The 27,254-nt window shown below is 53.2% G+C and overlaps 2 protein-coding genes across 3 annotated transcripts in view; both read left to right on the top strand.

Moving 5' to 3' along the window:
- Nucleotides 1–17,424, top strand: part of LOC144722800 (ubiquitin carboxyl-terminal hydrolase 22-like) — a 32,107-nt gene extending 14,683 nt beyond the window's left edge. The window contains exons 2-13 of the mRNA XM_078601232.1: nucleotides 663–795; nucleotides 4,801–4,914; nucleotides 5,473–5,574; nucleotides 7,032–7,201; nucleotides 7,347–7,494; nucleotides 7,717–7,822; nucleotides 8,485–8,655; nucleotides 9,247–9,373; nucleotides 9,830–9,921; nucleotides 10,721–10,783; nucleotides 12,254–12,403; nucleotides 13,214–17,424. Of these exons, the coding sequence (XP_078457358.1) occupies nucleotides 663–795; nucleotides 4,801–4,914; nucleotides 5,473–5,574; nucleotides 7,032–7,201; nucleotides 7,347–7,494; nucleotides 7,717–7,822; nucleotides 8,485–8,655; nucleotides 9,247–9,373; nucleotides 9,830–9,921; nucleotides 10,721–10,783; nucleotides 12,254–12,403; nucleotides 13,214–13,256 (1,419 nt within the window). The 3' untranslated portion in view covers nucleotides 13,257–17,424. The remainder of the gene's footprint in view (nucleotides 1–662; nucleotides 796–4,800; nucleotides 4,915–5,472; nucleotides 5,575–7,031; nucleotides 7,202–7,346; nucleotides 7,495–7,716; nucleotides 7,823–8,484; nucleotides 8,656–9,246; nucleotides 9,374–9,829; nucleotides 9,922–10,720; nucleotides 10,784–12,253; nucleotides 12,404–13,213) is intronic.
- Nucleotides 17,425–18,781: 1,357 nt separating this feature from the next.
- On the top strand, nucleotides 18,782–26,768 carry LOC144722788 (uncharacterized). 2 transcript variants are annotated; one of them, XM_078601218.1, is made up of 7 exons: nucleotides 18,782–18,878; nucleotides 20,064–20,126; nucleotides 21,042–21,163; nucleotides 22,124–22,340; nucleotides 22,899–23,058; nucleotides 23,636–23,803; nucleotides 24,390–26,768. In XM_078601218.1, the coding sequence occupies exons 4-7, from the start codon at nucleotides 22,327–22,329 to the stop codon at nucleotides 25,077–25,079; spliced, it is 1,032 nt and encodes a 343-aa protein (XP_078457344.1). In that variant the 5' UTR covers nucleotides 18,782–18,878; nucleotides 20,064–20,126; nucleotides 21,042–21,163; nucleotides 22,124–22,326; the 3' UTR covers nucleotides 25,080–26,768. The 2 variants fall into 2 exon arrangements, with proteins under 2 accessions (XP_078457344.1, XP_078457336.1); XM_078601210.1 differs by having other exon boundaries at nucleotides 20,064–21,163.
- Nucleotides 26,769–27,254: the final 486 nt, after the last annotated feature.

Raw genomic sequence — 27,254 nt, 5'->3', positions numbered from 1 at the left:
GGGTTCCTCCATGCGCTCTAGAAGTCGCCTACAACGTGTAGCCGATTTCAGCTGGGATCACGTAAACAGCAGCAGCAGCAGCAACAGCAGCATGAGCAGCATCACCCCTGCCGCACTCAGCCTGGCAGGAGCCTCCTGAGATAAACACTGGGACTCATTGAGGCATTCCTGGATAAACTCGTGTAGTACATGCTGTTGTTGTTGTGCCGTTGTTGTTATTGTGTTGTTGTTGTACGAGCTACCAGCCTGTTATATACGAGTTGACGATCTGTATGTTGTTGTGTGGTGTGTGCGTGCGTGGTGTGTGTGCGTGGTGTGTGCGTGCGTGGTGTGTGCGTGCGTGGGGTGTGCGTGCGTGTGATGTGTGTGTGGTGTGTGTGTGTGTGGTGTGTGTGTGTGTGTGTGTGTGCGTGGTGTGTGCGTGTGGTGTGTGGTGTGCGCGTGTGTGGTGTGTGCGTGGTGTGTGCGTGGTGTGTGCGTGGTGTGTGCGTGGTGTGTGCGCGTGGTGTGTGCGCGTGTGGTGTGTGCGCGTGTGGTGTGTGCGCGTGTGTGCGTGGTGTGTGTGCGTGGTGTGTGCGTGGTGTGTGCGTGGTGTGTGCGTGGTGTGTGCGTGGTGTGTGCGTGGTGTGTGCGTGGTGTGTGTGTGGTGTGTGCGTGGCCAGGCCCTGTCGTGCGTGTGCCAGCTGTGCGGTGCCCACTTCAGCCGCCTGCACTCGTGCCTCTACTGCGTCTTCTTCGGCTGCTTCGCTCGGCGCCACATCCACGAGCACGCCAAGGCCAAGCGCCACCCGCTCGGTACGCTCGCTCCAACCCCACTCACCCAGCGCTCACCCCGCTCACCCCGCTCACCCAGCGCTCACCCCGCTCACCCACTCACCTCACTCAACACCGGAAGGCCCTAGATGCCACCACGCTCCACCACCACCACCACCACCACGCTCTTTCACCACTACGCTCCACCACCACCACCACCCTCTTCCAGCACCACGCTCCACCACCACCACGCTCCACCACCACCACCACCCTCTTCCACCACCACGCTCCACCACCACCCGCTCTGTGGGTGTCCGCGGGGCACACACACGCACGGGGGCAGGGAGTGGCGGCTTCCCAGGGCAGGTGCAGTGCGGGCACCGCACTCTATACACTATGAACTGAACTGTTTCTTGTCTTACCAGTAAGGCCCAATGAGCAATGAACGACCTGGCTATCACAAATGATAGCTCAACGAAGTGACTTCTTGTTATCACGTGGACATTTATAGCGCCAGCTACATACTCTAAACGCGTGATGTGTTTTATAAATGTGGAGGGAAAAACCCGGGGAGCCGGAGAAAAATCCACGCGACCACGGGGAGAGAGACGCAGGCATCGGGGTCGAACCCACGACCTCCCGCATACCAGGCGAGGGAGATAATATCTCGGCTAGCTCGAGTCTAAATGTGGATGCGCTGTTTAGCATGCGGAGCCCACACTCCACTGTCGTGCATAAATATTAACAGAACACGCAGTGCAGGGCATGACAGAGACAAACCGTGCTGCACAACGTAACCACATGGCTCGCGACACCTTATTAGCAACACGGTACTCTATCAACACGTTACTATCAACACGGTACTAGCAACACGGTACTATCAACACCTTACTGGGTTCTAGTCTGGGTCCTAGTCTGGGTTCTAGTCTGGGTTCTATTTAAATCTCGCCCTGCAAACTCACGTCTTTAGAATCGCCCTTTCCTCCATAGTTTTGATCGTTTACGCCGCTGGTTCCGTCTTATTTCCCCGCTTTCCATACACGGTTGGTGCATTGGGATCCTTGGATGAGAAGGCGCTTTACAAATGTAAATGATCATTGTGAAACCCTGATCTTTCTGCCGTTTCTGCCGTCCATGGGAAAACGGGGTTCTGGTTTTACGACGACGACGTTTCCAGCAACGCGTCGTGACGTCGTCAAAAAGCGGGGGGGGGGGGGGAGAGGAGGGGGGGGCTGGCCGCCCGCCCACATTAATTTACTTTTCATTCATTCATTTTGGATATCGGCGAATGCCACTTTGGCCACAAGGGGGAAGTTGTTCAACTGAGGGTGATGTTGGTTGGCATGATTGGATACGAGAATGGCTGTTGGTGCCAGTAATTCTCTAACAGCACTTGCCCCCCCAAAATAATCTGTTGAGGCTATATGGGGGATCTTTGTCTTTGGTGGAGGAACGAGGGCGAGGAGTGGTGGGGGGGATGGGTGGGGGGTTCAAAGTCTCTTGAGTGAAGTTGAGTGAAGTTGATTCTGTGCGGCCAGGTTATAGAACTCAAGAGAGACCGGGATGAGTCTCATTTGCACGAGTGACCGGGATGACCAAAAATGACGAGAGCAAAGCAAGTGGAGTAGAGCGCCGCAATCGAGCGAAGAGGAGTTGACGCAGAAGAAACAACAACTGCGTTGTGACGTGAGAAAAATCGAGAACGCTGCAGCGACCAACATAAATCCGCGTCCAATAATAAATTCCCCCGCAGCATACGTCATCTGGGGCAGGTTATTTTTAGACCGGTCGTAGGGCGGTTGCAATTAAGTTGGAGAAATGTGAAACTAAAACTGCAACTTAAACTCTTAAACTATATTTTATTCTACCAGGTAAGGCCCACTGAGCTACGTAGCAATTTTTTAAGAAGCAACCTGGCCACAAATTATAGCTCAACGAAGTGGCTTTTCACGTGCAAATTTCTAGCAGCCAAACACTCTAAACACGTGATGTTGATTCTAAATGTGGAGGTAAAAAACCGGAGCACCCGGGAAAATCCACGGGGAGAGAGGCACGCAAACACAGCAGGCGTCGTCAGAGTCGGGATCGAGCCCACGACCTCCTTCATCCCAGGCGAGGTCGTTAACATCTCCTAGTCACCGTGGCACCAGATGCTGCTGCTTCTGCCGCGGCGGCGAGATGTTAACTACCTCGCCTGGTATGCGGGAGGTTGTGGGTTGGATTCCAACCCTGATGTTTGCTCTATATTTGGAGTTTGCGTGTCTCTCTCCCCGTGGTCACTTGGATTTTTCTCCGGGTCCTCCGGTTTTTCATTACACATTTATAAATATGGATGCAATATAAATTTCCACATGATAAGCAACTTTATTGGGTTATCATTTGTGTGCCAGGTTGCTTCTGAAAAATAGATGTAAGGCTCGGTGGGCCTTACCTGGCAAGACAAAAACATTGTTGAATAGGTTTACATAGAATGCCACGTTGAAATTGTTTGCAATATACAACCAGTACAGGTGAGGTTTTCCTGGGTTAACAAGCAGAGTAGTACTACAGTACAATTACAATGGTCTGTACTATGACCTCCAGTCAGCAAATTTGGTGTGGGTGCCATGGTGATGTGGTCATACCACTGTGAGTGTCACCATGGCGGTCGGTACGTCACGTGGGTGGTGAACTGATGTTTGTGCACCGGGATGCATGCAGCCAGCGCTTGATCTTTGTTTGAGCCTCGAAAGCTCAACCGTCCAGAGAATAATTCGTCAAAACAAATCACTGCAGTCCCTGGTTCGTCGTCATCAGTAATCGGAGACACAACGGGTGCTCGCGAACAGCGTTCGGCCCAACTGTGTCCATAGCGCGTGACAAAAGGCATGCGGCGTAATGTATTATTGTTACATTGGGGTGCCAAGATGTTAACTGCCTTGCCTGGTATACAGGATGTCGTGGGTTCGATCCCGACCCCGATGCCTGCTGCTGTATATTTGGAGTTTGCGTGTCTCTCTCTGCCTGTGGTCGTGCAGATTTCTCCGTGTCCTCCGGTTGTTCCCTCCACATGAATAAATATGCGTTTACTTGATTCCTGTAAATTTCCACATGATGGTTGAGCCCCACTTCGTTGAGCTATCAGTTTGTGGCCAGGCCGCTTCTGAATAAGAGCTACACAGCTCGGTGGGCCTTACCCAGTAAAATAAAAATAGTTTATGGTTTTTACTTTTTTATGTTTTATGGCACCACGTTAACCTGCAGGAGGCACTTGCTGCTACTTGTTGCATCACCTGTAGGCGTAGGTTGACGACGTCACACCGCATACCGGAAGGCCCAGGATCACAGAACATTTTCACAATTCTGTCAATCGCCTGATGAGACCAAGTAGATGGATGCCTTCCTGGAGCTTCGTTCATATCTTGAACAACTTATAACTTGAGTACAACGGGGATGCGTACCCAGCCTTCGTCATTTACCGTCTCAGACTGTAAACACTTCATGACTTACCATGAATATTGTACATGATAAGCCACTTTGTTGAGGTGTAATTTGTGATAGCTGGGTCACTTCTGAGAACGAAGGTAACGGCTCAGTGGGCCGAACTTGTATATTGGTTTGAAGTGATTTGTCTACCTTGGCATTAATGTTCACTCCTGTCATGTGTTGCTATTCTCTTTGTTCTAACGCTCTGATCCGCCCCGACTGGACGCCTGTGAATAAGAGGTTTATAGCTCATTGGATTCCTCCAGCATAAATAAATATTCTGATCAAAATAAAAAAACAGACATGAAACAAAGATCGCGATGCGCAATTGTCATTAATCTATAACGTATTATAATTTTTATATAGTACCGTAAATTACTCAAAGGAATGGAAATATATTTTCTTTATAGTATTAATCCAAAGTTCGTTTTAACGAATCATCCTTTTTGGAATATTCGCATATCGAGGTAACTACTGTACCAGCGAATCGTCGTGGCTAATTGTTTGATGTCAAACAAATAAACAAATTGTGATTCTGATTGTCGGCCGGCGGGTCGGCGTGTCCCCCCGATGTCTGTGCAGCGATCGACCTGTACCACGGCACCATCTACTGCTTCCAGTGCGGAGACTACGTGTACGATCGCGACGCCGAGCAGATCGCCAGGGAGGAGCAGCGCAAGGCCTGGAAACTGCAGGGTGCGTGCACGCGACGCACATGCACCACAAAGACAAAGATGTCCCGTATAGTATTTGGCTGCTACTATAAATTTCCACGTGATGATGAGCCACTTCGTTTAGCATTCACTTGTGATAGCCAGGTCGTTTAGGAAAAAGAGCAATAGAGTTCAGTGGGGCCTTACCTGGTAAGTAAAAATGGCTTCGTTGTTAGATTTGGGCTCGGACGGCAGAGCGAGCGGCTCTCGTTCGGGAAAGGTCGAGAGTTCAAATCCACGGCCAGCGGAGTCGACTCCGCTGGCCGATACAATGAGCAGCACTTCACGACGAATTCGACAGCGCTTCTCATACGCATTGACCCTCAGCCATGGCAATGTGGTATTTCCACCGCTGACTCAAGACGGTAAGCAGGAGAGGGAGCACCAGTGCCTCAGCCGGCACGGAGATCACCGGTTGCTGCTCCCGCCTTTGTGTTGCAGTTTGGAGCGCCGCTCCGCCAATGCGGTGCTCTGACATCGCCCGCGCCCCCCCTCGCCCCCCCCCCCCCCACTTCTCGTTGCGTGTTGTCCGCGTGGTCAGGACTGGGCGACCGCTACACCAGCTGGGAGCCAACGCGGCGGGAGCTCGAGCTGCTGCGGCAGAACCCCAAGCGACGCAAGATTGCGCCCAACTGCACCATCGGTGAGCATTTCCGGCGCAGGCGTTGCCAACGGCCGCGGCGCTGGGCGGCGTGCGACGGGCCGAGCCGCTGAATCCGGCTTGGAGGGGTGGAGGAGGAGGAGGAGGCCTTCGGAGAAGCCTCATGTTTCTTTCCCTTAACAAAGCCTCTTTGACGCCCAACAACGACCACGATGCCTCCCGGTGTAAGGGCGGCGAATTCAGCCCTGGTGGGAGTCCTGCCGCCGTCGTGTTGGGGAGGTGGAGCGGCAAGTCCGCTCCGTGCCGTGCTCGGGAGAATTCTAGTTGAAAGTGGGGTATCTTTGTGTCGACTGCAGCAGCAGCAGCAGGAGGAATCCGATGAGCTGTGAAGCTCTTTGTCACCGATGTGCAGTCGACTTGTTACCCGGTGGCCCAAGTTCAAATCCCGCTCACGGCAAACAACAACCGTGACAGATATCTTGTCAACCGGTCCTGGCCCTCTGCTAGATCGACTCGGCCTCAAATGAGTACCCGGTGCGATGTGTAAAATATCGGCACTGGGGAGACAAAGGCGGCCGGGCATGATGCTGGCCACCCACCCCCTCGTGTGACGTGCCCGCCTTCACAGGTGCTACTCGCTAATAATAATAGTAATAATTTAGTTTTATTCAGAGTCATTCATGCCAGCTAGCTTCTTTGCCCGTCCTAGGATGAAAGCTGTAATATTTACGAAAAAATTGAGCAGAGTATAATTGTATCTTGTGTAAATTTAATGGCAGTGAATCTTGCACAAAACGAAGTCATAAAACACCTCACTGCAGTTCACTGTAGCACTGTATATAACTGACCTTCAATTTGTTCAAATTCACTGCTCTGATACTTTATTCTCTTGTGCTTTCGGTCACTGGGGTTGAAATAAATCGGAATTCGATACAATATCTGGGAAATCACCGAGAAATGTCTATTTTACCATCATGTAGAAGCATAAATTAGACTTACCTTTCGTCTCAAGAGCTGAAGAAATAAATAAAGACGCAAATCCATTTTGTTGCTGCGTAGAATTATTTATTAGATTCACTTTCAATAAAGAAACGTCAAACTGAAAGCGCCCTTCTCCTGCGCGAGTGTAAAAATCCACCCGCTCACAGAACAGAGGCAGCAGGCGCCATTGGGTTGGCTGACTGAGATGAGCGGTCGATGCCTACCTGGCACAGTGATCTCCTCCTGCACCTAGCCTGGCACAGTAGAGGGTACAGCTGGTGCATCGAACGGTCATCTCAGTCAGCAAAGCCATGGCGCCTGCTGCGTCTGTCCCGTGACCTCCTGTCAGCGGCGAGAGTCTTCGACGCTTCACGCGATAGCCTCAACGTGCACCTGGCCCGGCACGGGCGCCGTGGTGACGTCACCGTCACTTACCGGCAAATTGCGTTTGTTGGTATCGGTCGCGCTTGCCCCAACAGCCCTTGAAGGCGGCACGGGGGATGTTTCCGTGTCTGCAGGCCTGCGCGGCCTGGTGAACCTGGGCAACACGTGCTTCATGAACTGCATCGTGCAGGCCCTGACGCACACGCCGCTGCTGCGCGACTTCTTCTTGTCGGACCGCCACCGCTGTGAGATGGAGAGCCCCGAGTCCTGCCTGGTGTGCGAGATGAGCCGCCTCTTCCAGGAGGTCGGTGTCCCCCCCCCACGTGACCCCCCCCCCCCCCCACGTGTCCACCCCCACGTGTGTCCTCCCCCCCACGTGTCCCCTCCCCGCATGTCCCCCAGCGTGCCCCTTCCGTCCCATATCGCGGTCTCCCCCCCCCTCCCCACAGTTCTACTCGGGGTTCCGCTCGCCGCACATCCCCTACCGCCTGCTGCACCTGGTGTGGACTCACGCTCGCCACCTGGCCGGCTACGAGCAGCAGGACGCCCACGAGTTCCTCATCGCGGCGCTCGACGTGCTGCACCGACACTGCAAAGGTGGCCACACGTGTTGACGTGTTGACGTGATGACATGTGGAGCCTCTCCCGTTCCAATCGGTCGCGGTGACCGTGCCGTGACCGTGCCATGACCGTGCCGTGCCGTGACCGTGCCGTGACCGTGCCGTGCCGTGCCGTGACCGTGCCGTGACCGTGCCGTGACCGTGCCGTGACCGTGCCGTGACCGTGCCGTGACCGTGCGGCGCGCTCGCCTCTCTGCAGGGGACGACAACGGCAAGAAAGCCAACAACCCCAACCACTGCAACTGCATCATCGATCAGATCTTCACGGGCGGCCTGCAGTCGGACGTCACCTGCCAAGTCTGCCAGTGAGTGCACGCGCACACGCGGACACACGTCTGTATGCGTAGGAGGTGCTCGCTGACAGCACTTGCCCCAACAGTCTGTTCAGGCTACACGGGGGGTCTTTGTGCGTGTTTGTGTGGGGAGCAGTAGTGCGGTGGTTGACACTTTGCACACGCGCAAACATCACCACTGGGGAGACGAAGGCAGCCGGGCGGGCGGCTGGCCGCCCACCCCCTCGTGTGTCGGCCTTCATAAGTGCTGCTCGCGAAGGGTACTTGCCCCAAACGCCTACCGAGGCTACGCGGGGGGGGATCTTTGTCTTGTGTGTGCGAGTGTCACGGAACCCTGATAGCAACGGACGGGAAAACAGAACGAAGAGCGAACAGCATGGGTAGAATGGGAGAGTGTGAAGGGGACAGGGCACAGAGGAAAAGCAAATCCCAGTGAACGGAGGAGAATGTGGGGGGAGGAGTTTGAAATGAGAACAAAAAGACGGAAGAAGATGGGGAAATGAGGAAATCAAAGTGTGTGTTTATTAACTCGGTGGACCGAGTTGGGTTCCCGCTCACGGCCACCATCCCCGACAAACGTCGCACTCGCGCACGTCGAACTTCTTTGGCACTGTACGTGGGCCGACCGTGCTGAGTGGAGGTGGTGCGGTGGGACGTGTGCGCGCGTCTCCCAGGGGCGTGTCCACCACCATCGACCCCTTCTGGGACATCTCGCTGGACCTGCCGGGCTCCTCGACGCCGTTCTGGCCGCTCAGCCCCGGCTCGGAGGGCAGCCTGCTGCTCGCCAACGGCGGGGAGGCCCACGCGGCGGCGGGCCCCACCTCGCTCACCGACTGCCTGCGCAGGTACCGGCCCGCTGGCCCGCCGGCTGGTGCACGGTGTGCTGCCCCCCCCCCCCCCCGATCGCGACGGCGACAACGTTGGTGGCCGCCCTCCTCGTCCGCTCTCGCTTTGAAGGGTGCACCCCCCCAGTGGCAGCTGCCCCTGCTGCTGTATATTAGGAGTTTGCGTGTCTCTCTCCCCGTGGTCGAGTGGATTTTTCTCAGGAGTCCTCCGGTTTTTCCCTCCACATTTAGAATCGACATCACCACGCGTTTAGAGTCTTAGGCTACTGCTATACATTTTCACGTGATAAGTAGTAGTACATCGTAGCTCTCCAAAAGAGCTACATAGCTCAGTGGAGCTTAGATATGGGAAGAAAGCGGAGAACCCCGAGGAGACTCGGGGGAGAGAGAGTGAGAGAGGACGTACAAACTCCACCCGGGAGTCAGGGGATCTGTTTGTTAGTTTAACTTGCGGTAGGCTTTCGCGACCAATATTATGACTCTATGACGTCACCGGGTGGCTCACGAGCGCCGTCCACGGCTCCTGGGTGTTGATTGGCGCTCGTGGGTTCTGACCGTGGCTCGTGGGGTTCGCGCGGCCGGAGAGCGCAGGTTCACGCGGCCCGAGTACTTGGGCAGCAGCGCGAAGATCAAGTGCAGCGGCTGCCGGAGTTACCAGGAGTCTACCAAGCAGCTGACGATGAAGAAGCTGCCCATCGTGGCCTGCTTCCACCTCAAGGTTCCGCTGCCTCCGCCGCCGCGGCGTGGCTCTCCTTGCAACCCCACTCACCCCCGACAGCGCCAGCAGTAGGGGCAGCAGTAGGGGCAGCGCCAGCAGTAGGGGCAGCAGCACGGGCGGCAGCAGCAGCACGGCACCCACTCGCTGGGCAGCGCTTGTTTAGCGATCGCGGCTTCAAAGCGATCGCCGTGCACTGGCATCAGAACGCACAAGCATTAGACACGTGTCCTTGCCGTGTCTGTCACGGAGCAAGCAAGCACGTAAATGAATAGATAAATGGAATATCCCGTCAGCCACACGGCCTTCTGCGAGCTCATCATTTTAAAGCAAGCAAGCCTGACTGGTGATGAGATACTGAATGTTGAAACTGGTCCAGAGTTGGCTTGTTATTGAACCGACGTGTTAAACTGCTGTGATCCTGCGTCACTGTGTGTGTGTCTGTGTGTTGGTTTGCAGCGATTTGAGCACTCGGCAAAGCTGCGCAAAAAAATCACCACCTACGTCTCCTTTCCTCTGGAGCTCGACATGACGCCGTTCATGGCATCAAGGTGTCTACACGCACGCACACGCACGCAACTGCGTTGCACACACCCAAACCCACCGCACACGTGCAAACATCGTCACTGGGGAGACGAAGGCGGCTGGGCGTGGTGTTGGTCACCCACCTGCGCGTGTACCTTACCGGCCTTCATAGGTGCTACTCGCTCACAGCACTTGCCTCCTCCAGTTGAAGGCTACATGGGGGATGTTTGTGCGGTGAGCCGTTGGCACAGTGGTTCACGCACTGCGCTGCGAACTTGGCGACCCGAGTCCGATACCCGCACAGGGCCGACATCGGTCACAAATATCTGCTAACTCCCTCGCCTGGCATACAGGAGGTCATGGCTTTCATTGCGACCCTGATGCCTGCTGTATATTTGGAGTTTTGCATGTCTCTCTCTGCATGGTCAAGTGGATTTTTCTCCGGGTTTAGAATCAACAGGCGTTTAGAGTATTTTGCAGAAATAAATGTCCACACGATAAGCCACTTTGTTGAGCTATCATTTGTGGCCAGGTCGCTTCTGAAAACTAAATATATTGCTCAGTGGGCCTTACCTGGTAAGATAAAAAATTGTTTAGTTTCAGTTTTTTTTAATGAGTAGGTTCCCATTTGGAACTCTCATCCGGTGTGTAAACGCGAACCGCCGGGCATAGGCCCGACCGCACCATTCGCGGGCGGCGCTCGCTAGCGGCAGGGCGCGGCTGCCCCAGCGTGCCTGTGCGGGCCACACGGTGGTGGTGGGGGGGGGATCTTTGTGCCGTGTGACCTTGTGATCTCGCCCCCTGTGCGCGCGTGCGTTTGCACAGCAAGGAGAGCCGCGTGAACGGGCAGCACCAAGCGGGAGGAGACTCCCTGAGCAGCGAGAACAAGTAGGTGGCGGCGTCCTCCCGCTCGCGCTCGACACGACCTCCGCTCTGCGCGGCCGTAACTTAAGCACGCCGTGGTGTGACGCTGGTTGTCCCCGCAGCGAGAAGGGCCTGGGTTCGATTCCCCGACTCGAGAGGGAGAGGCCTGTCTCTGAGTGTGCATGGCTTGGTTCTCTCTCCCCCTTGTGCTGCATGAGTTTCATCCCGGGCTCTCGGATTGGTCCAAAACATAAAAAATTACCCGTTTGGGATCCGACACACAGCAGCAGCAACATCGCCTCCCCTCCCCCCTGTGAATCTTGGCAGGACCCTCCTGAGAGAGTCTTGAGACTCGGTGAGGCTTGTCCAGGTTGAACAAATGGAATCATAATAATCAGATGATTTAAAGGCTACAACTTAAACTCTTAAACTATTTTTAATGTTACCAGGTAAGTCACCACTGAGCTATGTAGCTCTTTTTCAGAAGCGACTTGGCCACAAATGACAGCTCAACGAAGTGGCTTATCATCACGTGGAAATGTATAGCAGCCAAACACTCTAATCGCGTTACGTTGATTCTAAATGCGGAGGGAAAACCCGGAGGACCTGGAGAAAAATCCACGCGACCACGGGGAGAGAGCACGCCAACTCCAATTATACAGGTTATTGTGAGGGTCGGGATCGAACCCATGACCTCCTGCATACCAGGCGAGGGAGATAACATCTCCTAGCCACCGCGGTCATTTAAGTACTTTCGATTTACGCTCTGATTTTCAAGAACGCGTCCTGGGCGTAAACCGGGTTATGCCTGTACCTGCAAGTCACTCGGTTGTGGTTACTCGTGCATTAACTTGAGACTCAATGAAGCTTTCCTGGTTAGATTATAATATAATTAAGAAAACTGTGGCAATCCGAGTGATGCAGAGAACAAACCCATTCCGGTGCTGTTTTTGTAAACTGAGAGTAACGTATATCAATTACGTTCTGTTCATTTATCAACTTAAACGTGTCCCACTGTAAGTTGGATGCAATGCACGCGTGCGTGTGTGTCTGCTGATGGAGCGGTAGTGTCGCAGTTAGCGCGTTGCGCTACTACAGCCAATACCAGTGACGATTATCTGAACCAGTCCTGGGCCTCCCCTAGGTGGACTCAGCTTCAAATAAGTACTTGGTGCAGTGTGTAAACATCGCCACTGGGGAGAGAGGCGGCCGGGTATGGTGCTGTCTACCCACCCCTAGTGTGCCGTGCTGGCTTTCATAGGTGCTACTCGCTAACAGCACTTGCCCTAACAGTATGTTTAGGCTATATACGGAATTATTATCTTTGGTTGTCTGCCTGCGTGTGTGTCTGTGCATGCGTGTGTGTCTGTGTGTGTATGCATGCGTGCGCCTGTGTGTCTGCGTGTGTGTGTGTGTGCACGTGTGTGTCTGCGTGTGTGTGTGCACGTGTGTGTCTGCGTGTGTGTGTGTGCGCGTGTGTCCGTGCGTGCCCAGGTACTCGCTATTTGCGGTGGTGAACCACCAGGGCACGCTGGAGAGCGGCCACTACACCAGCTTCATCCGGCAGCACAAAGACCAGTGGTTCAAGTGCGATGACGCGATCATCACGCACGCCGGCGCGCGGGACGTCCTCGACAGTGAAGGGTGCGTGGACACCACGCTCCTCTCCTGCCTCCTACTTCCTTCCACCTACCTCCTCCCTCCTAACACGGAACGTGCACCGTTATAACACGGAACGTGCACCGTTATATTGCAGTTTCTGAGCGGTAGACGCTGAACTACTTTTTGTAGCTGCGCGGCTGAGCGGTAGTGATACAGTACGCGGATCGATACAGTAACGTGGATCGATACAGTAACGTGGCAGCGTGCACTCAGTTATTTGTCCCGCCATCTGTGTGGTGTGCTTAGTAGTAGTAGTACATCGTAGCTCACCAAAATTATCGTTGCATTATTTATGGGGAAATAGTTTTCGCTTGCCGTGTTTTTCGCTTCACGCAACACTTTTCAGTAACACATATTCCGTGTTAAGCTATTCAAACTATGTTTATTTTACCAGGTAAGTCCCACTGAGCTCTGTAGTTCTTTATCAGAAGCGACCTGGCTATCACAAATGATAGCTCAACAAAGTGGCTTATCACGTGGAAATGTATAGCAGCCAAATACTCTAAATGCATGATGTTGATTTTAAATGTGAGAGAAAAACTGGAGGATCCGGAGAAAATAACCATGGGGAGAATGAACATGCAAACTTCAAATATACAACAGACATCGCCAGGGTCGGGATTGAACCCACGACCTCCTGCGTACCAGGCGAGGGAATTCACATTTGGCCACCACGGGGCCCTTAAACGAGAACTTGCTGCAACAATAAAGTAACTCGTGAAGGAGACTGTTGGGGTTTGAGACGATTCTAACCCCATTTCTGCCACCTCCTCCCTCACCGTTGTGCCACAGGTATCTGCTGTTCTACCACAAGCAGTTCCTGGAATACGAGTGAATGGTCTTGGAACGTACAAAAAAATCCCATCCGCGGCTCGACCTGACTGCGTGATACGAGGAAACGGAATACAAAGTGGAGTGGAAAAAACAAAACAAACTAATAACTGCATCTACCTGAAGTAACCGCGAACTATGAGAGAGTACTGGAGATACTTGAGAAAAACCCTGACCCTGGACGGCTGGACGGGGGGACGGGAGCTGACGGCTGCTACCATTGTATTACATTGAAATGGTCGGGCTGCATTCCCTCAAACGAACGAATGTTTGCGATGCACTGATGCTCTCTCGCCCGCCGCCGCCGCCACTGCTGCGGCTGTGGCTCCAGGCCAGCGAGCAGAGCTTGCCCCTAGGCGGCCACCCAGACCTTTGCTTGGGCTCCTCTGTATTAAAAGAGAGAGAAAAACTTTAAAAAATAAAAAAAACTCGTGACTCACTACACATCCAGTAATTGATTATTGTGCCAGTTTACAAAGCTACCAAAATGAGGTGCAAATGAATCCTTTGTGCAAAAGATATGCTCTAGTTTTCTTTGGGTTCCTTGCGTTGTTGGAAATATTTGCATAAAGGTTTATTTTGTTATGTCATGGAGAGTGGCTGCGCCGACAAAGTGACGGTGTTTGTGACGGTGTTTGCTGTGTTTCATTTGTGAGTGAAGGTGTTTGGCGGACCAGACGCCGAGAGACACCGGCCCTGTCTGCCACAAGTGATCCTGGTGGTGGTGGTGGTTTTAAAAGGCCCTACTAGGTCCTACTATGTCCTACTAGGCCCTATTAGGCCCTACTAAGGCCTACTAGGCCCTATTAGGCCCTACTAGGCCCTACTAAGCCCTGCTAGGCCCTACTAGGTCCTAGCAGGACTGCTTGGTCCTGCTAGGCCCTGCTAGGCCTTGGCCCTACTAGGTCCTGCTTGGCCCTACTAGGCCCTACTAGGTCCTGCTAGGCCTTACTTGGCCCTGTTAGGCCCTGCCAGAGGTGGGACAAAGTCATTGTTATGCAAGTCCAAGTCGAGTCGCAAGTCATCAAATTCATGACTCGAGTCTGACTCGAGTCCAAGTCACATGACTCGAGTCCACACCTCTGGGCCCTGCATGGCCATATTAGGCCCTGCTAGGCCCTGCTTGGCCCTGCTAGGCCCGGGCGCCACCTCGGGTGGCAAGGCCGGCGTTTAAATCGCCATCACGGCAGAGATTTAACAACAACCACCACGCCGGGAGCGTGCCCACGGATTTGTTTCTGTTCCTAGTCCATCACGAGACAGAAGTTTAGAAAAAAACAAACCATGTTGTTGGTGCTGAAAGCACGCGTCTTACCACTAATTCGTAACAATGCAATCGTGTAAATTTAGTTTTGTGAAATCGATGCACAATTTTTATTTTGCCATAGATGAGTAAGATAACTGATTTGGCAGCTTTAAAGATGTTAACAAAAAAAACTTGATTTTGGGTGTTGCCTGGTGAATGTGTGTGGTGGGGGGTTTTTTCTTTCTCTGTGGACTAAATATTTTTGAGGTGACAAATTGCGTTGCATGTCCTCAACTGGTTTTACAAGTACGGCCGTGATACCGTTCAGACGGCTTCTCAGTGGCAATGAAACGTGATGTGATGCAACCTTTGTGTTAAGTAGCGACTAAAATACACCGCGGTCAACACGATAATGTCACGTTGTAGCAGTCATACTCTGAGCAAGGCATACTTTGAACTCAACATGTTGCAGTATTGGGATCTCCAGTGCATCGCTTTATGTACAATTTTTTTTTTAACCTGTAGGTGAATGTTACAGGCATGTGATGAGTCCTCAATTTAACTAAATCCTTATGCTCACGACGTACGTATCAACTCTTGCATGTAAGCATAAGTTATTTTTGTTTATTTGTACAAATGTAGAAGGTGTTTATTTACATTGATGCAAGCGGTGTGGCGGAACACGGGTAAAAGTAACACCGTAGAGATGGGGGATGGTAAATGATAATGGTGGTCATTAGATTAGGCTGTAGACACGAGGCAGTACAAATTATTTCTACAAACGAGACAGTACAATTGAGATGGACTACAGCTGAGACGGTACAAATAAAACCGGTCCAGAGAAATCGATTCGCGATCACGATTCGCTAAGTCACAGGACAAGCCAGCTGCTCCGACTGAGACGATGCAAACAAAGCAGATGAGACGACAATGACGACGGCGCAGACAAGACGGGACACGAGATGAGGGGGGGACAGACAGTATAAACAAGACGGACACTACAAGTGAGACGGTAAAGGCAAGATGGACGAGATTTGTTTTTCAGTTCGTGACGTCTGTTCGTGTGTTCACGTAGCCAACCACGCGAATCAGAGGTGCGGGGGAAGGACAACAAACTAAACACACAAAGCAGTACTAAAGTAATTCGTATTCAATTTTGATTTAGAAGTACTTCGCTCCCTGTGGCTTTCAAATATCAGAAGCTAGAGCGTTCCAGACGAACGCAGAAGCACCGCGTCTGGATTCATGACAATTGGTGGCACTGGAGGTGCCCATCCACCGTTGTCTCCAGAGGGGGGCCACCCTCGCCACACGAGGTTGGCACCGATTATCGCAAGCCCACCCAGACAGCAGTCGTGTCTTGTAATTTCACATTTAAAATCCCCGATTATGTCATTGACAAAATGTTGCCTATTGGGTGAAATCATCATCGCCGGCCACAATCCCCCGAATATTTTTTTGTTCAACACAATCACTGTTAAAAAAAATCACGCAATGACTAAAAATAACCCAAGTTGGTTTTTCTTTTTTACGAAAGGACGCTGGGTGTGTGTTTGATTGGTGTGTGTGTGAGCTGGACGCTGGGTGTGTGAGCCAGCGTACTGGCAGGGCCCATATTCCTTGTGTGACTCATCCCTCCAGCTCCTGAATGATCGCTCCACCAGTGAATTCTACCACGGTGAAGGACAACGCTTAGAAGTTTCTCGACTAAGTTGATCACGGCCGATAAACCCTTCGACTTAGGGGTGGAGAGGGGTCGCGCGCAAATAAAACCGTAGTTGGCTGTGACCCTGCGTCTCGTGTTGGTGGCATTCGATCCATTTTTGGGACCTCTCCCACATTTTGTTTTAGCCGGTATCAAGATGAAGTTGGCTTTCTTGTGCTCCTCTGCACTGTAGCGTTGCAGTCGGTTTTTTTACGTTTAAAAGGCCAAAAACAATGATTAACACCTGCCAATATTGCACTGTGTATGGAACGCCGTGTTGGTGCAGTGTGTAAGCAGGGGCGGATCGCGTGGCTCCGGTGCCATGCCGTACGGGGCAGCGCGGCCTGCACGTGGTGGTTGTGGGTGGATGCCACGCGGGGATTTCTGCCCCCGTGTCCCCCAAAAGACACATTTTGTCACCTCATAAATGTGATTTTCTTTCTGTCTTCTGTTGATCGTTAAAACTCAGCAAAGCGGCACCACGTTTTGCAACGGTGGAAGGGAAATGGGCCACAAACATATCCTTTGCACATTTTTTTGCTGTATTTTTAAGAAATGTTATTTTTGTATTAGTTATTTTTTTTAGTTTTTGTTCTAACGTGCCAAGGTATTACCATCTCGTGTGCACAGCTGCTCTCGATGGGTTACATTTCTTAATTGATGGTTGTTATTTTTTTATCTCTACGTTTGTTGTACGTGGCGTGCGTTGTGTTTTTGGTGTTCCGTGAGAAACTCTCCCCGCTCCGTCGGGGCTGCGTTTTGCGGTAATTGCGTTGCATATCAGGCACACTGGCTGTGTCACTGGCCATGTCACTGGCCGTGTCAGGAACACTGGCTGTGTCACTGGCCGTGTCACTGGCCGTGTCAGGAACACTGGCTGTGTCACTGGCCGTGTCACTGGTCGTGTCACTGAGTGTGTCACTGGTCGTGTTACTGCCCGTGTCACTCACTGGCCGTGTCACTGGCCGTGTCCACTGGCCGTGTCACTGAGTGTCACTGAGTGTGTCACTGGCCGGGTCACTGTCACTGGGTGTGTCACTGCCCGTGTCACTGAGTGTCACTGAGTGTGTCACTGGCCGTGTCACTGGTCGTGTTACTGGTCGTGTCAAGGTCCATCTTGCACTGAGGACTGCGCGCAGCTGCTTGGGCTGTGCCCATCCAACAGTCTGTAATCTAAACAACAACAAATACACGGAACTAAATAAATTCCATCTGACCAAATTCCTGTTTCCTTCGTCGCCATGTGTGTTGTTGTTGTCGTTGTTGTTGCAAAAGCTGCTGACGTCAAGGAGTCGTGGTAAGGGTGGCACAGCGGACACACTGGAGCGTCACGGCAAGCAACATTCCCTGGGTTCGACTCGCGACCTGGGCGCCGTGCGGTGTGGAGATTGTCCCTCTCTCTCTCTTCCCCTCGTGCTCTGTCTGGCTGAGCTCAGATTTCTTCCCAGAGCTAAACTATTAAACAAGCCCGTGTCATTTGGTATTGGATAAAACAATCTTGCAAAAAGTGCCTAAAAATTACTCAATTGGGATTACAACAAACGCCATTCGCCACTAAGTGGCGGTGACGTCACCACGGCGCTTGTGCCAGGCTAGGTGCACGTTGAGGCCACGTGAAGTGTCGAACGCCCGCTGGCAGGAGGTCAACGTGGCAGACCCAGCAGGTGCCACTGACTGAGACGAGTGGCCCATGCACCACCACCACGTGTGCCCCCCACTGCACCAACTGAGACGAGTGGCCCATGCACCACCACCACGTGTGCCCCCCACTGCGCCAACTGAGACGAGTGGCCCATGCACCACCACCACGTGTGCCCCCCACTGCGCCAACTGAGACGAGTGGCCCATGCACCACCACCACGTGTGCCCCCCACTGCGCCAACTGAGACGAGTGGCCCATGCACCACCACCACGTGTGCCCCCCACTGCGCCAACTGAGACGAGTGGCCCATGCACCACCACCACGTGTGCCCCCCACTGCGCCAACTGAGACGAGTGGCCCATGCACCACCACCACGTGTGCCCCCCACTGCGCCAACTGAGACGAGTGGCCCATGCACCACCACCACGTGTGCCCCCCACTGCACCAACTGAGACGAGTGGCCCATGCACCACCAGCACCTGTGCCCCCCACTGCGCCAACTGAGACGAGTGGCCCATGCACCACCACCACGTGTGCCCCCCACTGCGCCAACTGAGACGAGTGGCCCATGCACCACCACCACGTGTGCCCCCCACTGCGCCACCTGAGACGAGTGGCCCATGCACCACCACCACGTGTGCCCCCCACTGCGCCAACTGAGACGAGTGGCCCATGCACCACCACCACCTGTGCCCCCCACTGCGCCACCTGAGACGAGTGGCCCATGCACCACCACCACGTGTGCCCCCCACTGCGCCAACTCCCCACCGCCTCCACCTGCACGGGCCTGGGCCGTGCTCCCCCCCCCCCTCCTCAGCAGTGACGCGTCACTGCTGAGCAACGCAGCAGCGTCACTTCTCGGAATCGTGGTGAGGGGGGCGTGACGCGGGGGGGTGAGGGGGAGGTGAGGGCGTGACGCGGGGGGGGGCCCAGGGGGGGACGAGGCGCGACCCCCACCACCACCACCACCTTGTGTCGTTGCTGCGTTCGGCGTCTCCACCTGGATCCTCCCTTGCGCTCTCCCCGCCGCTGGGTAAGAGACAGAAAGAGATACAAAGAGGGACAGACAGAGGGAGAGACAGGGAGACAGAGAGACATACAGAGAGAGCTGCCTCTGTGGCACCGGTGCTTGGTGTTTGTGGTGGTGCTGGTGGTTGTGGTAGTGGTGCTGGTGGTTGTGGTAGTGCTGGTGGTTGTGGTGTTTGTTGTGGTGCTGGTGGTTGTGGTAGTGCTGGTGGTTGTGGTGGTTGTGGTAGTGCTGGTGGTTGTGGTGGTGGTTGTGGTGGTGCTGGTGGTGGTGTTTGTTGTGGTGCTGGTGGGTGGGGAGCGGTGGCGCAGTGGTTAGCGCGCTGCGCTTCGAACCCTGCCCGCCCGAGTTAGATTCCCGCTCACGGCCATCAACAACGGTGACGATTATCTGAACCGGACGATTATCTGAACCGGTTCCTGTGCCTCCCCTAGGTCGACTCAGCCTCAAATGAGTACCTGGTGATGTGCATTAAAAACATCGCCACTGGTGAGACAAAGGCGGCCGGGCGTGGTGCTGGCCACCAACCCCCTCGTGTGCCGTGCCGGGCATCAATAGGTGCTGCTCGCTAACAGCACTTGCCCCAACAGCATGTTAAGGCCACATGGGGAATCTTTGTCTTTTGATGGGGAGCGATGATTGGTGACGCCGCGGTTGGCGCACTGCGCTCCGGGCCCAGGAACCCAAATTCAGCTCAGGGCCAGCGACGATTCGGTCTTCAACGAGTGCCCGATGCGCTTTGTAAACATCAGCGTTGGGGTGACAAAGGCGGCGTTGGGGTGACAAAGACGGCGTTGGGGTGACAAAGACGGCGTTGGGGTGACAAAGGCGGCCGGGCGTGGTAGTGGTGGTGGTGGTGGTGCGCGCTAACAGCACTCGTCCTAACAGACTGCTGCTCTCCGTACCGACAGTGTTCTATTTGAGCAGGCCAGGCCCACTGAGATGTGTGGCTCTGCTTGCCAGACGGCGCTCACAGATGAGAATAAGCAGCCGAGCGAAGCGGCTCATTGTGCCGGCCCGACACGTGGAGGGGGGAAACCCCGGGGAGCATTCGACGCGACCGCGGCGGACGGAACCCCCACGACCTCCTGCGGACCCGGCGAGGGCGATAACACCTCGCCGCCTCCACGCAGAGGCCCTCTGGCGTTCCACACGATGACCTCATGTGACCCCCCCCCCCTCTGCCCCCAGGTCTCCTGCTCCTCCTGCTGCTCACACGCGAGAGGAGCCGATATCGGCGCTTGCACTCGTTGGGTGAGTTCATCCCAGTTGGTGGCGGTGTACACCACGCGGCGCTAGGGCCAGAGCCGAAACGTCGTAGGTAGGGGTGGGTGGGAGACTGAGGTGGTCCCTGCCACCGTAGTCACCCACGCTAATGTATTGAAGGTGGAGGGGTTACCAGCCCCTCGCACCCGTCCAGAGCCCCCGTTTAGCCACTGTAGTGGTCACAGTCGCTGTCCACGACAGCGTTGCCCGTCCGGCACCAGGAGGAGGTCGGGGGTTGTTTTTGCCGCTGGCTAAAGCACAGCAGGGGGCACAGTAGGGGGCACAGGTGGTGCATCAGCCACTCATCTCGGTCATCTGAGTCAGTCGACCCGTGGCACCTGCTGGGTCTGCCCCGTGACCTACTGCCAGCGGGCGCTCGACACTTCACGTGGCCTCAAGGTGCACATGGCCTGGCACAAGGGTCGTGGTGACGTCACCGCCACTTAGTGGCGAATGGCGGTTGTTGTTGTCGTGTGTGTGTAAGTATGTGTATGTACGTGTGTGTAAGTTGAATCTATTTCGCACCGTACGTTGACAACCGTGCTAATCGGAGGTGCGGGGGAAGGACAGCAAACTGAACACAAACCACAACTATTACACCCTCTTGTAGCTTTACTAGACTTGGGGCAAGTGCTCTCAGTCTAAGCAACCATACAGCTACAAAGACACCCCTATAGCCTCAACAAGACTAGGGGCAAGTGCTGTCAGCACACACGCCGAGCTGGACATGAGCCCAGGAATCGCGCCGCTGCTCGTGATGCACTTGCCCTTGATGCTGCTGCTGATACTACTGCTGATGATGCTGATACTGCTGATGCTGATACTGCTGCTGATGATGCTGCGGGTGGTTTCCCTCCAATGGGGCGGTGGCGTTGAGTCACGTGACTCGCAGCGCGCGCCCAGGCAGGGGAATCCCCTCGCGCGGTGACGTCACTTCTCGGTCGCCCGCGGTGACGTCACTCAGCTCCGACTCCTCCTCCTCGTCCATCGTTCCTCTTCAGTCGTCTCGAGCCTCCGCGCGCAAGGTGCAGCTCTCTGACTCTGTGTCTCTCTGTGTCTGTGTGTCTCTCTCTCTCTCTGTGTCTCTCTCTGTGTGTGTCTTTGTGTGTCTCTCTGTCTATGTCTCTCTGTGTCTCTCTATGTCTCTCTGTATCTGTCTCTCTCTGTCTCTCTCTCTCCCCGTGGGTCCTCCCGGGTTTCCCCTCCACATTTGTAAACTGCGTTTCGATTATGTTGCTGCTATAAATGTCTACCCTGACAAGCCACTTCGTTGGGCTGTCGTCTGTGTCCAGATCGCTTCAGAAACATTGCTCATAGTTCAGTGGGCTTTGCCTGGTTAACACAATAGTTTAGTTTTGTGTTCGTGTCTATGTGTGTGTCTATGTGTGTATCTATGTGTGTGTCTGTGTGTGTGTCTTTGTGTGTCTATGTGTGTGGCTTTGTGTGTGTCTGTGTGTGTCTCAGTCTTTGTGTGTGTCTATGTGTGTGTCTTTGTGTGTATATGTGTGTGTCTGTGTGTGTCTGTGTGTGTCTTTGTGTGCGTGTCTGTGTGTGTCTGTGTGTGCCCCTACAGCCTGCTAGAGGCTTTGTCTTTGTCGTGTGGGGAGCGGTGAGCGCTGCGGCACGAACCCGGAAAACCGGTCCTGTACTTCCCCTAGGTCGATTCAGCCTTAAATGAGTACCTCGTGTGATGTGTGAACATCGCCACTGGGGAGACAAAGGCGGCCGGGCGTGGTGTTGTAGCCGAGGTTGAGATACTTGGAACCGCAAATAATTCGGGGGTTGTTTGTCACATTTTTCTTTACAATTTAAAGTTTATTTTTGTAACTAACACTCGCTATGGGATACATGAGTAGCGCAGCTTATGCCTTAAACTATTTAAACTTTAAACAAACAAAAAATGTAGATGGTAGGCTTAACCAGACCTGGGAATTGCAGCCGATACCTTCACGATAAACCCCGTCCCTTCTCCCCCTCTACTCCAGCGTCTCCTGCACATTGAGCCTTGTGCTGGACAGCCTCTGTGGACGACAGCCTCTGGACGACATCTCTGTGGGCATCTTTCACACCGGGCAGGGCGCGTATCCCGCAGCTCACCGTGAGACCGCGACGCGAACCACTCCACGCTTGGAACGGAGCCCCGGCCCCGCGCATTGCCGATTGCAGTTTTCCCGAGGACTTCGACGAAATGGATTTTCAAAGGTAGAGGTCACACACCCGGCACTGACGCGGCGTGAGCGCGAGGAGCGAGTCTGTGTGTACGTATGCATGTGTAGGTAGTCACACCGTGGTCATCGGAGGTGGGGGTGGACAACAAACTAAACACGAGTATAACCTTGCAGCGTGATGCCACTAGCAGCAGTACGTTCAGCGGGGGCGCCGCGGTGGCTAGGAGATGTTAACTTCCTCGCCTGGTATGCAGGAGGTCATGGGTTCAATCCCGACCCTGTGTGGATTCTTCTCTGGGCCCTCTAGTTTTTCCCTCGACATATAGAATCAACGTCACGCGTTTAGAGTATTTGGCTGATGCTATACATTTCCACATGACGATAAGCCACTTTGTTGAGCTATCATTTGTCGCCAGGTCACTTCTACAAAAAGGTCTATATGGCTCAGTGGGTCTTGCCTTGGTAAAGTACAAAACAATGACAAGATCTGGCTTCCGGTTGCGGACAATTCCCTCTTGCCGGTGAAATTACTTGAACATTCGTGCTGCTCTGTGGCCCTCTCAGATGGAAGGTCCCTTCGTTGTCTTTGCAGGAGTCTGAAACAACAGAGGGCGCTGGAGGTGATGAACGACTACAGACGGCGCTTTGTCAAGTCTGCGAGCAAGTTCATCATGGTGGTCTACACCTATGGCCGGCAAGAAATTCAGAAGGGGAGGCTGAACAAACTAGACTTCCGCTCGTATCTCAATGAGGTGAGTAACAGAGAGGAATATGGGCGGCGCGGTAGAGAGATGTTATCTCCCTCGCCTGGTATGCAGGAGGTCGTGGGTTCGACCTTAATGATGCCTTTTGTATATTTGGAGTTTGCGTGTCTCTCTCCCCCTGGTGACGTGGATTTCTCTCCAGGCTATCCGTTTTTTCCCTCCACACTGAGAATCAACCTGCGTTTAAAGATGATTTAGCTGATATAATTTATTACGCGATGATAAGCCACTTCCTTAAGCTATCAATCGTGGTCAGGTCGCTTCTGAAAAATAACGAATAGCTCGGTGGACTTTACCTGGTAAAATAAAAATAGTAAATAAAAAAACGTCGTGTGTTTTAAGAGGTTATTAACCTTTGTCCAATAAGAAACCAGCAGTGATGTCACAGCATAGGGCAGTGCATTGGCTATGTCCCTCCTGCCGGGGACTCAGTTCTCCCATTGCCTACGTGCAGTTCCACAAACCCCAAACGTAGATTATTTCTGAGGGGTTTACTGCGTCAAAGCAATTCTAGATCGTAGAGTGTGAAGTGTATAACAGTGTGTGCCGTGCACGTGTGTATCAGATTGTTCACTGCATCTTCTTCCTGGGACAACTGCAGCAGCCGAGCGTGGACCCAGAGTGCATGTTCCCCAGCAAGCGGGCTCTGTCCGCGATGCGCTCACTCACGGCCTTCACCTCGTTCCGCTCGCACACTCCGAAGAGGATGCCGGGCTCCGTGCTCCTCCAGATGGTGAGAAACGGACCCCTCAGGGAAAAGGAGTTGTCGCTATTACGGCAAGAGACACACCTAGTGTCCCCTACACTTGGTGGTGGCGAGATGTTATCTCCCTCACCTGGTTTGCAGGAGGTCGTGGATTCGATCCCAACCCTGACGCCTGCTGCTATATATTTGGAATTTGCATGTTCTCTCTCCCCGTGATCGTGTGGATTTTTCTCCAGGCGGTTTTCCCTCCACATTTAGAAACAACCTAAGCCACTTCATTGAGCTATCATTTCATTTGTGGCCAGGTCGCTTCTGAAAAAGAGCTAAATATCTCAGTTGGCTTTGCCTGGTAAAATAAACGATTGGCACGTAAAGCCACAAGGCAGGATGTTAAGTTGATTGTATTAAGAACCTTTCACAGCATTGATTAGATGATCTTTGAAGGATATCTGGCTGATATGACCCCAAACAGTTTTGATATCAGCCAAAGTCACCTCATCCTAGGGGTTACCTGTGATTATTTCACCCAAAAATTAAATTTTGTGTTGCGGAGCTGAAGCTGCCCTATCTGGGCCTAGCCGAGTAACGCAGCGTGGCTCCTGTGCCCTGCCAGGTGGAGCAAATCGAGGGCTCCGACAGCCAGCAGGAGATCCTCAAGACACTGGCCTTGTTAGGCACCGACATGCTGGTGAACGATGCGGGCGGAGGTGGCGGTGAAGATGACGGTGGTGATGACGGCAGCGGCGGCGACGCTGTCCTCAACGTCTTCTCGCCCGTCGGGGTGAAGTCTTTGGTCTACGGCGAGGGCTCAAGCGGCCGCTACGCGTGGGGCGCCTCTATAGGGAACCTTCGGCCCAACGCCGCTCGCGCCGCGCGGGCGCTGGGCCGCCTCTTCTACCTGAACCCCCTCGTGGTCGGCGCCATGTGCGGCACCCGGGGGGAGTCGTGTTTCCTGGTGTTCCACCGGGGCATCCGCTGCACGAGCTACACCTGTCACATGGAAGGCGGCTGCGTGCGCTTCCGCCCAGATGCTACGATGGCTGCCGCACGTTATTGGACGGGGTTCACGCGCGGCGCGTTGTCGTGCGGGCGGGCGGTGGCGGGCGTGACAGGAGAGGATTGGGCGGCGTGCGAGGCGCTAAGAAACCTGCTGGCGCTGCCCGACGGCCAAATCGGCGTGACGTGTCTGGGGAAGCCGGCGTCCAGGCAGGGAGAGACGGAGCTATCTCTCAACGCTCTCGTGGGCAATGGTCCCGGTGACAACGGATCTCTGGTGCCCTTCGACCCATCCGCTCCGCTCTAGCCAGCGGTGTCACTCGCAAACGGAATCCGAATCTTTATTTATCCTGGAGAAATCCGATGAGCTTCGCTGTCCATCGAATTTCTGAAGAATGAGCTTCATAGCTTGTTGGATTTCTCCGGGAAAAATTACGATTCTTTCACCTAACATTGTTTTTTTTTAAAGCTTTGTGTTATATGGCACGTATATAATTAATATACTGTAACTAATATGATGTAATACTAAAACAATGTTGTTTTATATATAGCGTGAGGATGCGGATGATCTTTAAAGATTTTTCCGCATCTATTCATTCTATTCATGCAATCGCAGACGGGCCATGAGGCAGCCAGCCATAAGTCTGCACTGTCTACTGCCCAAGCGGTTCTTACTAAACATATTCAGATGTTTTTAGCCACTTGATGTTTTACATTATGTATAAACACAAGGCCTGAATGAACACGTTGGATATGTAAGGTGCTGGTGTGTCAATGCATTTTAGTTTTAATGCATTTTGACCGTCAGTGCTCATCCTGTTGCAAATAATGTATCATATTTTGGTACTGGCAAAGGAGGTCTAATTATAGATTCTTACCCCGAGCCCTCATTACTTTGATAGTGCATTGTCTTTGAGCTGTACGCCTTTTGGCGTCCTCTGGTCGAGCCACAGATATTATCATAGTATGTGTTTTGTTTGCATTTTGACTGTAAGTATTGTGGTTAATGCAGACATGAATCCTTATAAAAAGGTTTCAGTTTTGTTGCCAGAAAAAAGGGGAAAACCCCCATTTTTATAACGTAGAACTTGTGTTATAGTGCAACAGTCCTCACATCCGCATTTTCTATGCATTATGTGTTGATGTTAATGCCTGCAACTATTGACCAGGAGTAACTCAACGGTAGGACAACGTGCGTTTGGTGGCGGGAGATGAGGGAGACACGGTCCGAGGTGTGACGATGTGCGATTGGCGGCCGGGAATGACGTGACAGGGATGAGTGGGGAGCTGTGTGTGACGGGAGGTGGAACTGAGTCGAACCCCCGACCTTTCTCGGCATGTTAGTGTGGTACACGAGTGTTGTTGCGGTAAAGCCTCTCTATCTGCGGGGGTATGTTCTTGAATACGCTCGTGGACACGGAATTGGCGCGTAGCGAGGGTTAGCCGTACCTGTGCGTGCATTATTGTATGGGGCGGCACCGGTGAAAGTTGTGGAGCGGTGTTCGTGTCGATTCCCTTTGCGTGACTCGTGGTTGAATTGATACATATTGAAATCCATAATGGAGGTTTTTTTGGGTTAGATCGCGTAAATATAAATGTCGCTAAACCTGCCACCACCCGACACAGCCAGTTCGTAAGGTTTGTCAATTATTGACCACTTCAGTACACCGGTGTGTTGGAGAGTAAATCCACATTTACAATTTAACCATTTTTTTGTTATGGATAATATTGGTCGCGAAAAGCGACGTGTCGAATATTAAAATATTGCTTGCTGGGTGGTTCGTGCTTAAGTTTCAAATGCCGTGTTTATATCATTTTTATTTGTAAGGTTGTAGCTATTAAGGGTTTCCCCCCCCCCTTGTCTCCCCCCAGTATGTGAGTTACCGCTCCCCGTCGCCCTTTATCCCTTCCCATATAACCCCCCTCCCCCACCCCCCCATCGGCGAGCCATCGTTCACCGGCCTCGCGTTGCAATAAAAATATGGGAACAAATGTTCGTGCGATTCATCCTGCGATTGAGTTTGTCAACTCTCCTAAACTCTCTCCGCGTTCACGCGCGGTGTGACCACGTGATACTCGACTCGCGTTATAGCGAGTGAGCACGACTCGCTATAACGCGAGTATAGGAGCGCTACTGCAGTAGACTATAGGAGTGCTACTGGAGCGCTATTATCCACGCGTTATAGCGAGTATCGTAGCGCGTGACGGACGACTTTCTGAGCCGCCTGTTCGGTAATGCTGGGAGCTGCTTTGTCGAAGTGGTGGTCCTGAGCTTCGGAGGTCTTTTTCAGAAACCGGCCTGGCCACAAATGACAGCTCAACGAAATGGCTCCACCATCATGTGGAAATGTATTGCAGCCAAATACTTATAAAACGCATGTTTATAAATTCGGAGGGTAAAACCCGAGGACCAAGAGAAAAATCCGCGTGACAACGGGGAAAGAGGCACGCAAACTTCAAATATACAGCGGCAGGCGTCGTC

This window comes from Lampetra planeri, chromosome 1, assembly GCF_965212315.1.
Source record: "Lampetra planeri chromosome 1, kcLamPlan1.2.h2, whole genome shotgun sequence".
Classification (NCBI taxonomy): domain Eukaryota; kingdom Metazoa; phylum Chordata; class Hyperoartia; order Petromyzontiformes; family Petromyzontidae; genus Lampetra; species Lampetra planeri.
Note: the sequence above shows the minus strand (reverse complement) of the source record. Positions and strands in the feature narration are given on the sequence as shown.

Bases quoted from the DNA above. Each gene is read 5' to 3' on its own strand.
- LOC144722788 (XM_078601218.1), top strand. The intron at 23,059-23,635 runs GTGAGTAACAGA...CGTGTGTATCAG, and splicing joins TCCGCTCGTATCTCAATGAG to ATTGTTCACTGCATCTTCTT. The intron at 23,804-24,389 runs GTGAGAAACGGA...GTGCCCTGCCAG, and splicing joins GCTCCGTGCTCCTCCAGATG to GTGGAGCAAATCGAGGGCTC.